Below are 13,278 nucleotides of genomic sequence, written 5' to 3' on the forward strand. Positions count from 1 at the left end.
CCTCTGAGGTTTAATTTCCACCCCTGCAACTCAGTCGAGCACTTGAAGGCCCAAATAGTTTGAATCCTTTCAACAACTCATCATGGTGGGATTGTGGTTATCTTCCATGATAATGCAATGATTCCTGTGTCCATTGAATTATTATTGATTGTGCATTTTGTAGTAAAAACTGGAGGTGCAGGGAAGTCAGCTTCGGCTTGTCAAATGCTACAATGGCAGTTTGGCCACTCTCTAGTCAGTTTACACCACAACACTCAAGTTGCATTCATCATGTTTGTTACTAAAAGTGAGTATCCAACATTATCATGCTTGAAAAGCACCAACACTGCAGTTTCATTAGGGTCAATGGTTCAACTATGACCCAAATAACCTTAAATGAATGGAAATGATTAGGGTATGCATTTATATTTGGACTAATAATCATATATATATAAACACTAATAATATATATATAAACAATACAGTAATAGGTAGGAATAATTTGCTTTCTATAAAAGATGCTCTTCATTGTTATATTATCTATTAATTGATCTTAGTTGTTGCTGCTGTATCTTGTTCCTACATTTGATTTTTTTAAAGTATAATTTTCAAATCAAATCCCCCAAATTCTCTTCTGGTGTGTGGATTAGGATACAAATGAAGATAATTATATCTTATAAAATTATAACCCTGGTCCAACCACTCATTCTGTTTTTTCCTAATGATTACTATATGGTTTTCTATATTATTACAATGGTTTTATATGAGCTTGTGTTTACCAGACAGACGTACAGTATGTAACAGCACAGCGCATCAGTGTTTTCTTCCCAAAATAAGCCGACATGTGCACACTCCTCTTTAATCTTATTTATTATTCACCATGAGCAGGTGGGGCGGGGTGCAGGGCTATAGCGATGAATGGAGGGAGGAGATGTGTGCATGTTTGGTTGAGGGTGATTAAGAAAAAAAAGGATCAACCCCCAATACTGTGCGCAGCTCTTCTGCTCGCTTTTGTCCAATGAATGCAAATGGTGCAGCGAGCCGCTGAGATGAAGAAGTAGGACCCAGACAAAGACGACAATGACAGTGGCACACTGTGACCCCTAGGCTACTTTATACTCGCGCGGACGGCGACCGCGCTGACGTCACTGCGGCCATCCCGCGCGTAGTTTGCCTTTATACTCGAGCGCAACCCACGCGCGGTTTTGAAAATGTACTGCAGTTCACCTCCGAGTCGGAGGTGTCGCTACAATGCATAATTAAATGTATCATCTGGTCATCTAGGTCCATTTGTTCTAGCAGACTCTGTTCCACGGTCGCCATTGTTGTTGCTTTGTTCCTTGTTACGGAAAGGAAAGTAAAAACAGCTACCGGAAACAGCCACAGAATGCAGAGGAAACTCCACCCTGTGGCGTCCTAGCCAATACCAGCCGTAGCGACACCCCCGACTTGGAGGAGAACTGCAGTACATTTTCAAAACTTATACTTGAGTATAAAGGCAAACTGGCCGCGGGATGGCCGCAGTGACGTCAGCGCGGTCGCCGCCCGCGCCAAGTATAAAGAAGCCTTCAGCCTTCGATGCGCACGAGAGTCAGCGTGAGCAGCAGGAGATCGATTGCATCGATAGCATGGGACGACTTATGATGGGTGCACGCCGCTCTAAAGCGCTGCTCGGAGCGCCCCAAATCAGATACAGGCTACACTCATCTTCGGAGACCACTCCGGAAATCGGGGAATTCGAGAAGAATAAAAATCCAAGGAAAAGCCACTTATTAACAAAGTGGAGCAAAAAAGTCCACTTTTTGAGTGTCGTGGCTGCATACTCAATGAAAAACAGCACTGCACTGAGTCGTAATGTATTGTTTACACTAGGAAAAAATGAAATGCAGTCAAATACAAGAATACTGCGCAGTAAAAGCTTGAATAAAAAGCTTCAAAGCAGTATTAAGTATAAGTGTGTATAAATATAGAAATAGTAATCAATAATATAGTCGTGGGAAAAAGTATTTCTTCAGTTTCTTGTTCATTTCTAATGCCAGGTGCCACTAAAGGTACCTTTGTTTGGACAAATACAATGATGACAATGAAAATAACTAAAGAGTTTTATATAATATAGGAGCTGATATCTAGCTCTAGCCATTTTCCATGGTTTCCTTGATAATAACCCAAATTATGTTTAATAATACAATTAAGCTTTTGTATTCTTCAGCAAAAATGTCTTTAGTGGTGCCATATATTATAATGAACAAGAAATTGCAGAAACAAGGGTGGTCGAATATTTTTTTCCCATGACTGTATATATCATACATATACTGTATATAGATGTACAATCGTATATACATACAAATACTCATTTGTCATAATATATATATGGTAATGAATTTTTTTTTTTTTTAAACGACTAATGTTAAGAATGGGGTAATGTTTTGCATTAATAAAAATAAATACAAAAGTACATGAAGTTGTTTTGTCAGTTTTCATTCCACTGCTTTTACTGATGTTTTGGAATTTTGCTCTGGTATCATTTCAGGACCGGTATTGGGGTACTTTATGCATGTATATTATCGAAGTCAGAATTTTGGTATTGTGACACCACTCGTCCATACAGTGACACAAAGAAACACACTGGCGTACACTTTCAACAAGAATGAATGAGAGATGTTTTCACTGACGGGCACAAAAAAAAAGAAAACATGACCAATTCAGCGCTGCTGCAGCGCACTCTGGTGAACAAAAAACAACAGTTTTCTGTTTTAAAAACAAAACATCCTTCCTGGCTTTGAACCAGAGAATCAGTTCTTGAAGGAGTGTGTGAGTGGAACACATTCAGGCAGCGAAAGTCGAAAAGTGTCCCTCATGAGGGATGAGAAAGTGGGACTAGAAGTGGGACACACAAGGATGGTGTCAATCACAATCACAACCTCTGAGCCAAAACAGCACTGGTGCACTACTTCAAACTGTGCCACCACATACTATATAGAACCATTCCTTTAGCACATACTTCCATAACCCACTATATATGTTAGCTCAATGACTCTATGTAGTATATTATTCATTCTAGACAACTCAGAACTACAAACATGTATTGGTTTCCTCCTCCTGTTTATTGTGTATGTATGTATATATATATATATATATATATATATATATATATACATACATGTGTGTGTGTTACATTAAATTATTTGTACAATTGTATTTTACTAGTACAATTACATTCATGGCTATGACTGTGTACTAGTGTCACTAAACCCAATCATTATTGGTTAGATATTTACGCACAATTAGTATACGCCGGGCATATGCCATATTCTGACAAGTGTTGCCACAGTTGCGACACAATGGTGTTTTGGTGCGTGTTGTGTCCTAACCCAACTTCTATGATGAATAAAGGTCTTGTTAGCACACAGTTGTTGTCTGTGCATTATTCAACAATCATAATAATCTGGTTTATTCGCCATCACGGAGGCAAGGATTAGTGATTTACAGGACCGTGTTTAGTCACACTTAACATAAATTAAGCAATCTGGAAGACTTCAATCAGAAAAACATTTACATTTACGCCCCTCAAGTACATGTTGAGATTAAAATTCAATTTGCCTCATTTTTTGCTTTTTTGTTTTGTCCTCCAACTTGAGACAGGCCCATCTCTACCTGCACCTGATGCCTGTAAGCCCTCTCATTATGGAAAAATAATTGACTAAAATCACTGTCTGTTTCACGTAATTTTTCACGATAACCAACTTCAAAGGCTAATCTCAAATGAAATTATTAAGTAAAGTATTTTTGTTTTTTTTTGGGGCCATTTCTGAATTTGAAGTTAGTTCATTCTGTGTTGTGACATAACCCCTAACATCGCTCCGTCGCTTAATGCATTTAACATTAAGATCCGTAAACTAATTAGATAATTGTAGGCGCGTTTCCTAATAAATATAAGATGTACTAACGGATCAGCTCTTGTCGCCAATGTTACGTTTGCTTCGCAATCATTTGATTGGTGAACTAGATTTAAACGTCAGTAGGGCTTAAACTGGATTGGCGCAAACAGCGCCCAATGCGGAAGTCCAAGTCTTGCGCATGAAATAGTTGATAAATAAGCAATAATTGATAAATAAAAGTAGCGAGCGACATTTTGATCATTGAAACGGAGTAAAAGTACCGTTACTTCTTAACAGCTGAAGCGGCGTAAGTGTTTTTTCTGGTGTCATCAACTCCTGTGACGCCAAAGCAGGTCCCGAGCGCACAGGCGGAAGCTCAGGCCGATGCGCTTTTGCATATTAGTCCGCCACGGAGTAATATTCAGAAATTACATCTATGTGTGGAGGGTGGATGTGTGGAATGGACCTAGCTGCCAACGTTCAAGGAGTAACGACAGCGACAGTGACCGCGGCCCGCCCCCGTCCAGGAAAAACTCATCGGATCTGTGCGATTCACTTAAATGAATTGAATCAATTAAATTTTGGGTTCAAAGCGACGAATTTCACCGAATGGCGATTGATTTGCTTGTATGAAGTCAAATAAAATAGTTCGTTCAATTATTGCTCAATTGTTAAAAGTGAAGAAAATGTGAACATTTGGTACAGATTTGAGCAAAAACATGAATGAGACATAGATGACTTGCTTTAGTGGCCCACATAAAGTGATGTGGTAGGCAGGATCTGACCCCCAAGCCTTGAGATTTACATCTGTGATTTGGAGTCTTCAATGAACGTAACATGCATGTTTTTGGAAAGTAGGAAGAAGCCGGAGCACTGGAGAAAACCATCACAAGCACAAGAAGAACACGCAAACGCCACACTGGAAGGCTGTCGCCAAGATTGAGGCAGACATGCTAATCACTACCCCACGGTGCTGCTTGTTAACCAATTTGTTTACAACAAAAATGTACACATCTTGAAGATACGACCAATAACAACAATGCAGGAATGAAGTGGAAATATTATGCAGGTCATTTGTTTTTATTGTTTATGATTAATTAATGATTTATGAAATGAAAGCGATTTTATGATGTCTGAAAATGACATGAGGAATAAGAAGAGGCCAACACAAAACTAATGGAAGAAGCAAGAGTTCCGTTCTTTGTTACAACTTTGGTTCCACGGTGCAGCGCATTTGGCTGGCTGCTGAGTCTATTGGTATTCACGGCCAAACACATTAAAGTGGCACAGAGTGACTGGTCGGAGGCTAATTCCCTTCTCCGGTCATCTTGAAATGGGATTTCCACTTGTGTGCTTCCTTTCAAGATGATATTGTGAGCGCAGAGGATTATGCTAGAGAAGGATGCTCACCATGTCATCAAACTCTGCACTCATGAACAGCGTGTGTATATTTGTGTCTGCAAGTTCATACTTTGATTTTAAACGTGCCAACAAAACAAACACAAAACACTGTATCACACAATGAGCTGCGGGATTTACTGTATACAAAGCAGATACAGTAGAACCTCCAAAGTCCAAGACAATCTGTTATGTGCACAAACTGTTGACATCTCAAACATTCATTAACTGTACAATGCACATTTACATACAAGTTTAGGTAGATGATAACCCGTGTAACATCTACAATAAAACACTTTAAACATTTACTTTTAATGACAATTGAGGAGGTGTAATAAATGTTGCATCTTATCTCATTTTTTAACATTAACAATCACATAAAGAGATTAACCTCTAAGCTAATGTAAAATGTTAACATAACATAAGTTGCCTTGACCACAAGTGACAAACTGATAGCAGTCTCCATTTTTACTTTGTGCTATTTCTTGTCAAACAGCACAAACAAATGGACTCAAATGCACCACACCACTCACAGAAGACCCAAACCAAAGGCCTTCATTCACAAAAATGAAAGATTGAAACCTACGAAAATAAATCCAGCATTCGTGCTAAAAATGGCTTAACAGAATCCACATGACGACTGGCCATCATCTCCAACTACCATAACACTTATCATGAAATTCAACTTGGACAAAACTTGGACACTTGTCCTTCTGCTTTTAATGCTTATTTCATGGTGACTTCCAGTGGATATTGTATGTATGAATTGGATAAGACAAAAACAACAACACCTTTTTACTTTTAGTTTTCTTCTAATACCAGACTACAGACAGACGTTAGAGAAACCTCCACTAGGATTAGCATCAAATTGAACATTGCATTGCAATACCAACACCTCTTACACAAGCTTGAATTTTTACATTAGGGTTTTGCCCTATTTAAACCTCCATAGAGTGACTCTCTAACATGGACTTAGTATAAAAGTGTCAATTTCATTTCAGAAAACACCTTGCTTTTGTCATACAAGTGTCCAGAAAAGACCCCTCTGACACCTACCACCAAACGTGTTTCTTATGTCGACAGCACTGGCTCAGCAGGCGGAGATCTTCGTTAGTGACATAGATAAGCTTGTGAAATTCGGATGACCTGATTTCAGGCCTCTCTGCAGAAAAACGTCTGGAACTCAGGAATGTGTGGACGATTTTAATTTATATTTCACATGTTTACTGAGGCACCATAGAGACAATATTACATACCAAATAATAGAAAAAGCTGGCTTGGCAAAATATGTCTCCTTTAAAAGACATTAGACAGACAATTCAGTATTATATTGTTCTACGTCTTTGCACATGTTTTCAGCACTTATATTCAAACATATTTCATGTATTTAGAAACAAAACAAGAATACTGTAATTTCTCATGTGTAATGTGCACCCATGTATAATATGCACCCCCAAAGTTGACCTCAAAATTCTGGAAAACCCTTCTACCCATGTATAATGCATTTTTACAATGCATGATTTTGCTTCTATCCATATGTTCAAAACAGTAAGTCATTCATCTTCCGTTCCGCTTATCCTCACTAGGGTCGCGGGCGTGCTGGAGCTTATCCCAGTCATTTCCGGGCGAGAGGCGGGCTACACCCTGAACTGGTCGCCAGCCAATCCCTGGGCACATATGGATAAACAACCATTCCCACACACATTCACACCTACGGGCAATTTAGAGTCTTCAATCAACCTATCACGGATGTTTTTGGGATGTGGGAGGAAACCGGAGTGCCCGAAGAAAACCCACGCAAGCACGGGGAGAACATGCAAACTCCACACAGGCGGGGCCGGGATCTGAACCCCGGTCCTCAGAATTATGAGACAGACGTGGCCAAAACAGTAAGTATTATCTGTATTTTGTTAGTTTTTTCAAAGAATTATTAAATTATTAGAATTAGAGTTATTTAAAAAAATCATGTTATCTGTATTTTGTTAGTTTTTTCAAAGAAATATTCTGAAGTTAAGCACTTTATTTGAATGTAATTATTTTTATTTACGTGCTCTTATTTTGAAATTCTTAGCCTTACTTTTATTAGTAAATGAGAAAACACACAGTTGTGTTCATATATCTTTGATTACCCAGGCAGAATTTGTAAGATGGGTACAATTCTTTAAAAAAAAACATGAAGGGCCAGGTGAAACGCATTTAAATGTATTTTAATGGGATTCAAATTTAACTGTCAAGCATTTCAGAAAAGCATGATCATTAAAGAAAAATTAACCATAAAGAAATGAATGATGGTTGTTGTTCAGTCATCAGTTGTGAAAATGCATTATACAAAAGAAATTACAGTATATGTTGTGGGGGACTTTAACACTGAGACTCACTTCTCCTGGCCCTGTTGTGCAATTGTCGCTGGCCCAAAAATATTTTACACATCACACCAGACACTGACGCTAATTATTTAATTATCTGAATCTCTGTGGTAATGGCACTGAATATGGGATCTCTCTGCAATAGAGGCTTAACAAACAGTCAGTGAGGAAAACATAACCTCTTCTGAGGAGCTGAGCGAGTGTATCATGCTTTGTGTACAAGAGAGGGATGTGAGAGAATGAGAGAGGGAAGTCAAGAGTAAAGAGGGAAAGCGGAAAGTGAGTTGCTCACTTTCTATTAGTGGTGATCAATATTAGTGTCTGACAGCGCAGCACTTAAGCCTTTACCGTAAATCATGTACTATAATGATGGAGCCTCTGAATCTCTCCCATAACAAACATACTGTACGTACCCACACACATGCACAAACTGTACATCCTGTAGATACTATAGAGGCACCAGAAAATGACTCTCTAGTAGCTAAATAAGCACCAGCATCACATATTTGACTCTTGAGTGAATGCTAAAAGGAATTGCATTAACAAATGACTGACTTGACACTTTTGGTTGCACAGAGCAGGACAAGCTGGACAAGGAAGCAAGAGAGGATTTACAGCAGCATCTAAGTGCAGACAGCAAGAACAACTCACTGATTGAGCTCCACGTCCAAGGTGAACTTCCTGCCAAAAGCCTCCACTTGAAAGCTGGCCTGGGCCACATGGTTCACCTGAAAGAGGACGTAAGAAAGGACAGATCAGTTAAAGCTATTAGCATATTCATATATCGGAAAGCACGTAATGACCTGCATGCATTGGACAAATCGACATGGATGGATGACCGCAGGCTGTCGCCAGCGACAAAATGACTCCTTATTAGGACATCCATGTTCATTGAGACATCAGCTCATCTACGTTGTTGCTGGTGTTGAAAATTATGGAAATGCGATGGTTTTGAGCCATGTTGTAGCCACACACACAAGACCAACATAATGTCAGGAGAATTTATATATACACAGTGGGTACGGAAAGTTTTCAGACCCCCTTAAATGTTTCACTCTTTGTTATATTGCAGCCATTTGCGAAATTTTTTTTTCCTCATTAATGTACACACAGCACCCCATATTGACAGAGAACAAACAGAATTGTTGAAATTTTTGCAGATTTATTAAAAAAGAAAAACTGAAATATCATGGTGGACGACTGGTTAGAGCGTCTGCCTCACAATTCTGAGGAGCGGGGTTCAATCCCCGGCCTCACCTGTGTGGAGTTTGCATGTTCTCCCCGTGCTTGCGTGGGTTTTCTGCGGGCACTCCGGTTTCCTCCCACATCCCAAAAACACGCATGGTAGGTTAATTGATGACTCTAAATTGCCCATAGGTGTGAATGTGAGTGTGAATGGTTGTTTGTTTGTATGTGCCCTGCGATTGGCTGGCAACTGGGTCAGGGTGTACCCTGCCTCCTGCCCTGATGTTAGCTGGATAGGCTCCAGCACGCCCGCGACCCTAGTGAGGAGAAGCGGCTCAGAAAATGGATGGATGGATGGATGAAATATCACACAGCCATAAGTATTCAGACCCTTTGCTGTGACACTCATATTTAACTCGGGTGCTCTCCATTTCTTCAGATCATCCTTAAGATGGTTCTAAACCTTCATTGGAGTCCAGCTGTGTTTGATTATACTGATTGGACTTGATTCGGAAAGCCACACACCTGTCTATATAAGACCTTACAGCTCACAGTGCATGTCAGAGCAAATGCAACTCATGAGGTCAAAGGAACTGCCTGAAGACCTCAGAGACAGAATTGTGGCAAGGCACAGATCTGGCCAAGGTTACAAAAAAAAAAATCTGATGCACTTAAGGTTCCTAAGAGCCCTGTGGCCTCCATAATCCTGAAATGGAAGACGGCCAGAACCCTTCCCAGAGTTGGCTGTCAGGCCACACTGAGAAATTGGTGAGAGAGGTATAGAAGAACCCAAAGATCACTGTGGCTGAGCTCCAGAGATGTAGTCCGGAGATGGGAGAACGTTCTAGAAAGTTAACCATCACTGCAGCCCTCCACCAGTTGGGGCTTTATGGCAGAGTGGCCCGACGGAAGCCTTTTCTCAGTGCTAAAGAACACCTGAAGGACTCCAAGATGGTGAGAAATAAGATTCTCTGGTCTGATGAGACCAAGATAGAACGTTTTGGCCTGAATTCAAAGCACTATGTGTGGAGAAAACCAGGCACTGCTCATCACCTGTCCAATACAGTCCAACAGTGAAGCATGGTTGTGGCAGCATCATGCTGTGGGTGTGTTTTTCAACTGCAGTGACAGGTCAACTGGTTGCAATCGAAGGAAAGATGAATGTGGCCAAGTACAGGGATATCCTGGACAAAAACCTTCTCCAGAGTGCTCAGAACCTCAAACTGGGCCGAAGGTTCACCTTCCAACAAGACAATGACCCTAAGCACACAGCTAAGATAACGAAGGAGTGGCTTCAGAACAACTCAGTGACTGTTCTTGAATGGCCCAGCCAGAGCCCTGACTTAAACCCAACTGAGCATCTCTGGAGAGACCTGAAAATGGCTGCCCACCAACGTTCACCATCCAACCTGACAGAACTGGAGAGGATCTGCAAGGAGGAATGGGGGAGGATCCCCAAATCCATCATGCCCAAAAAGACTCATGGCTGTATTTGCCCAAAAGGGTGCTTCTACTAAATACTGAGCAAAGGGTCTGAATACTTATGGCTGTGTGATATTTCAGTTTTTCTTTTTTAATAAATCTGCAAAAAGTTCAACAATTCCGTTTTTTTTCCATCAATATGGGGTGCTGTATGTACATTAATGGGGGGAAGAATGAATTTAAATGATTTTAGCAAATGGCTGCAATATAACAAAGACTGAACATTTTAAGGCAGTCTGAATAATTTCTGTACCCACTGTATATATAACTTAATTTCTGATCTTATTTGTTCTACTTTCCTTGTATGTATGAATTACCTGGGTTGTTACCAACATCTGGTGAAATTTTCATGTCAATAGCACCTTCGGAAATGTATTTAGTGAGAAAAATGGTGACGTATTAATTACTTATTTCAGCTGCTGTGTGTGTTTGTGTGTGTATATCGCATTGTATGTGTGTCTAGTAACAATAAAAGGCCTTCTACTCTATTCTTTTCTATTCTAATCATGTCAGTCTTCTACTAATTACTGTGTTTTTTAGTAAAATCAAACAAAATTCTGAAAACTGGCTGTATCGGCTCAACAATGTAATGTCATTCTTATGAAAGATATTGAATTTGAAGTAAATTAAGCAAGTCTTTTTTTTTTTTTTTTTTACAATCATTTTTTTTTTTTTTTTTTTTACAATCGTATCGTTTCGAAGGAAATAACGAACAAAAGTGGCAAATGGAAATGGGAAAAACAAATGGACTCAAATGCATGACACCAGTCACAGAAGATACAAATTTAAGTCCTTATAAATTGCTCAAGCCAGCTGAGAGTCTAATCAGGGGAACTGAAAGAGGAAGAAGAAACCTTCCAAACTAAAAATAATACCAGTAACATGGCTTCCCAGAAGCAACACTTCTGGTCGATCATTTATCATAACAACTGGCCATCTCTTACTATTATGACACTGAAACACTCCCTGGACAAAAGTACTCGGACACCACGTTTTTTCTGCTTTAAATGAGTCTGCTTACATCATACTAACATCTCTTCTCTAATAATGTCACCAGGATATGATTAATTTTAGGCTTGAATATACATTCTTCAGACTATACAGTCATTGGTGTATAACACAGACATGCATTACTGTGGTTGCATGACTATGATTGATTTGACTCGAGCTGGATACTCATTCCTATTGAGGGTTGGACACAGATGGTGCACGCGGCTTGATTCATTCATTCATTCCACACCCCTCAGGGTCAATGAGAGCCCGCCGACAGTCATTCTGGCGGACCCCTCCCCCTCCTTCCACCCTCGTGGAGCGCGCTACCTTCATTACAACGTGGATGCTACATGACCACAACGTGGGGGAGGCGACGGTCTTCGTTTGAGGAGGTACCCCTCTGCTCACCCAAGGGTGACCTTATAGCACATGCTCCCCAAGGAGCACAGCCTCTATTGTTTGTAAGCTTGGCTGCTCTACTCAATGTATATATGAGCGGGTAAAATGTATACTGTATGTATATGTATATCATCTAATCTAATCTGCAATATGAAACGCCTGATGTGAGGAGATAGCGGTGATTGTGTGCTGTGTAATCTACTAACTCTTCCCTCCTTGATTTGCGAGTTACGCCAGAGATGACTTTCCATTCCACATTGTCCAAGTGCAGACACATACAGTTGGCAAATAGCCACACAGGCTAGTTTCATTTGAGAGCTTTGTTTTTACACCAAACACAACACTTTGTGCTACTCCTCCGCTGGCAGTGTTGATGTTTGCATCTTTGATTTAAAAATAGCCCAGTGAGTCTATAAATAACATGCTGCATGCTTGACATCCTTTCAAAACCACTGGACAGGTTTGTTTTTAGACTTGTGGCACTAAAAACAGCTAATAAGTGATCAAACTCTATTCATGTGACGTCGCAGATGACTGGCAACTCTCCTAAGGCTTTGTGAACATCTACTACCATCACTAATCTATTTTCTCGTCAATTTCTGCATAAATGGAATCCACGCGAAATAGCTTGACCAAGTCCACCAGGCAATGTTTCGCCTTTCGTAACAGCGCCGGGAGGAGATACCTGTGAATATGTGTCATAATAATAATAATAATGAATGTTATTTCATGGCACCTTTCAAAGCACACACATACAACGTACAATCAAACAATAAAATCAAGGTATAGGTCAAATTAAAAACACAAGAAGAAGAAAAAACCAAGACTATAAATGTAACACCTGACACTAATTTCTCCAGCCCTGTTGTGTTAAAAAAGCAATTGTTTCTGTCCGACCACTATTTTATACGTTGCACCACGTTAGTACTGACTTCATCTAATTATGTGATTGTGCCATGTTGTGTACGCACAATATCCCCCTTTTTTGGGGGTTCCGTGTAAAAGGCTCAGACACACAATTTCTTGGCAAATAGTTTTTTGATGGACATTTGTTGTTGTAAATTCAGTTCTCTTTCATTATTTTAAATAAAGTATACACACGGTCAATGCTCCAGGAATACATGATTTATTTGGTAAGTTTGGGTTTCTATTTGGCAGATGCCTACTGCGATCTTGTCTGAGGTGTGAGACACAAAGGGTATCTTAGCTTAACAACTGCTACCATCTGTAGCCCACTACACTCTCTGAGCCTGTTTTGGCAAATCTTTTTCTGACAAAATAAGTAAGGAAGCAATCTTGTCTTTGTGGGTTTTTATTACAAGAAAGAAAAATCTTTGCAAAGAGAGGAAAAGGTGCAAGTCGTCACGAGTTGTTACCCCTGCAAGCGCAGGGTAAGCGCATGCAAAGAAAAAAAAAATCACCTTTGTTATAGAGAAGTGGGAGAGACAGGAAAATAAAGAAATACACCCCTCTCATTTCCACAACATTCTGACACAATTCGCTTCGTCCAGCTGCACTCAAACTTAGCTTTATGGGAATGGGTGCATGCAGAGAATGAGAAAGTAACAGAAACCCAGGGAGTCGTCATAACTGTCCTG

At 40.0% G+C, this 13,278-nt stretch overlaps 1 protein-coding gene across 2 annotated transcripts in view; it reads right to left on the minus strand.

Annotated features, from left to right (window-relative positions):
- Positions 1–13,278, minus strand: part of adam22 (ADAM metallopeptidase domain 22) — a 78,829-nt gene that overhangs the window by 63,730 nt on the left and 1,821 nt on the right. For both annotated transcript variants that reach the window (XM_061777427.1, XM_061777426.1), the window contains exon 3: positions 8,273–8,349. In XM_061777427.1, coding sequence (XP_061633411.1) covers positions 8,273–8,349 — 77 coding nt within the window. The remainder of the gene's footprint in view (positions 1–8,272; positions 8,350–13,278) is intronic.

The sequence above is a fragment of the Phyllopteryx taeniolatus genome, chromosome 6 (assembly GCF_024500385.1).
Source record: "Phyllopteryx taeniolatus isolate TA_2022b chromosome 6, UOR_Ptae_1.2, whole genome shotgun sequence".
NCBI classification, from domain to species: Eukaryota; Metazoa; Chordata; class Actinopteri; order Syngnathiformes; family Syngnathidae; genus Phyllopteryx; species Phyllopteryx taeniolatus.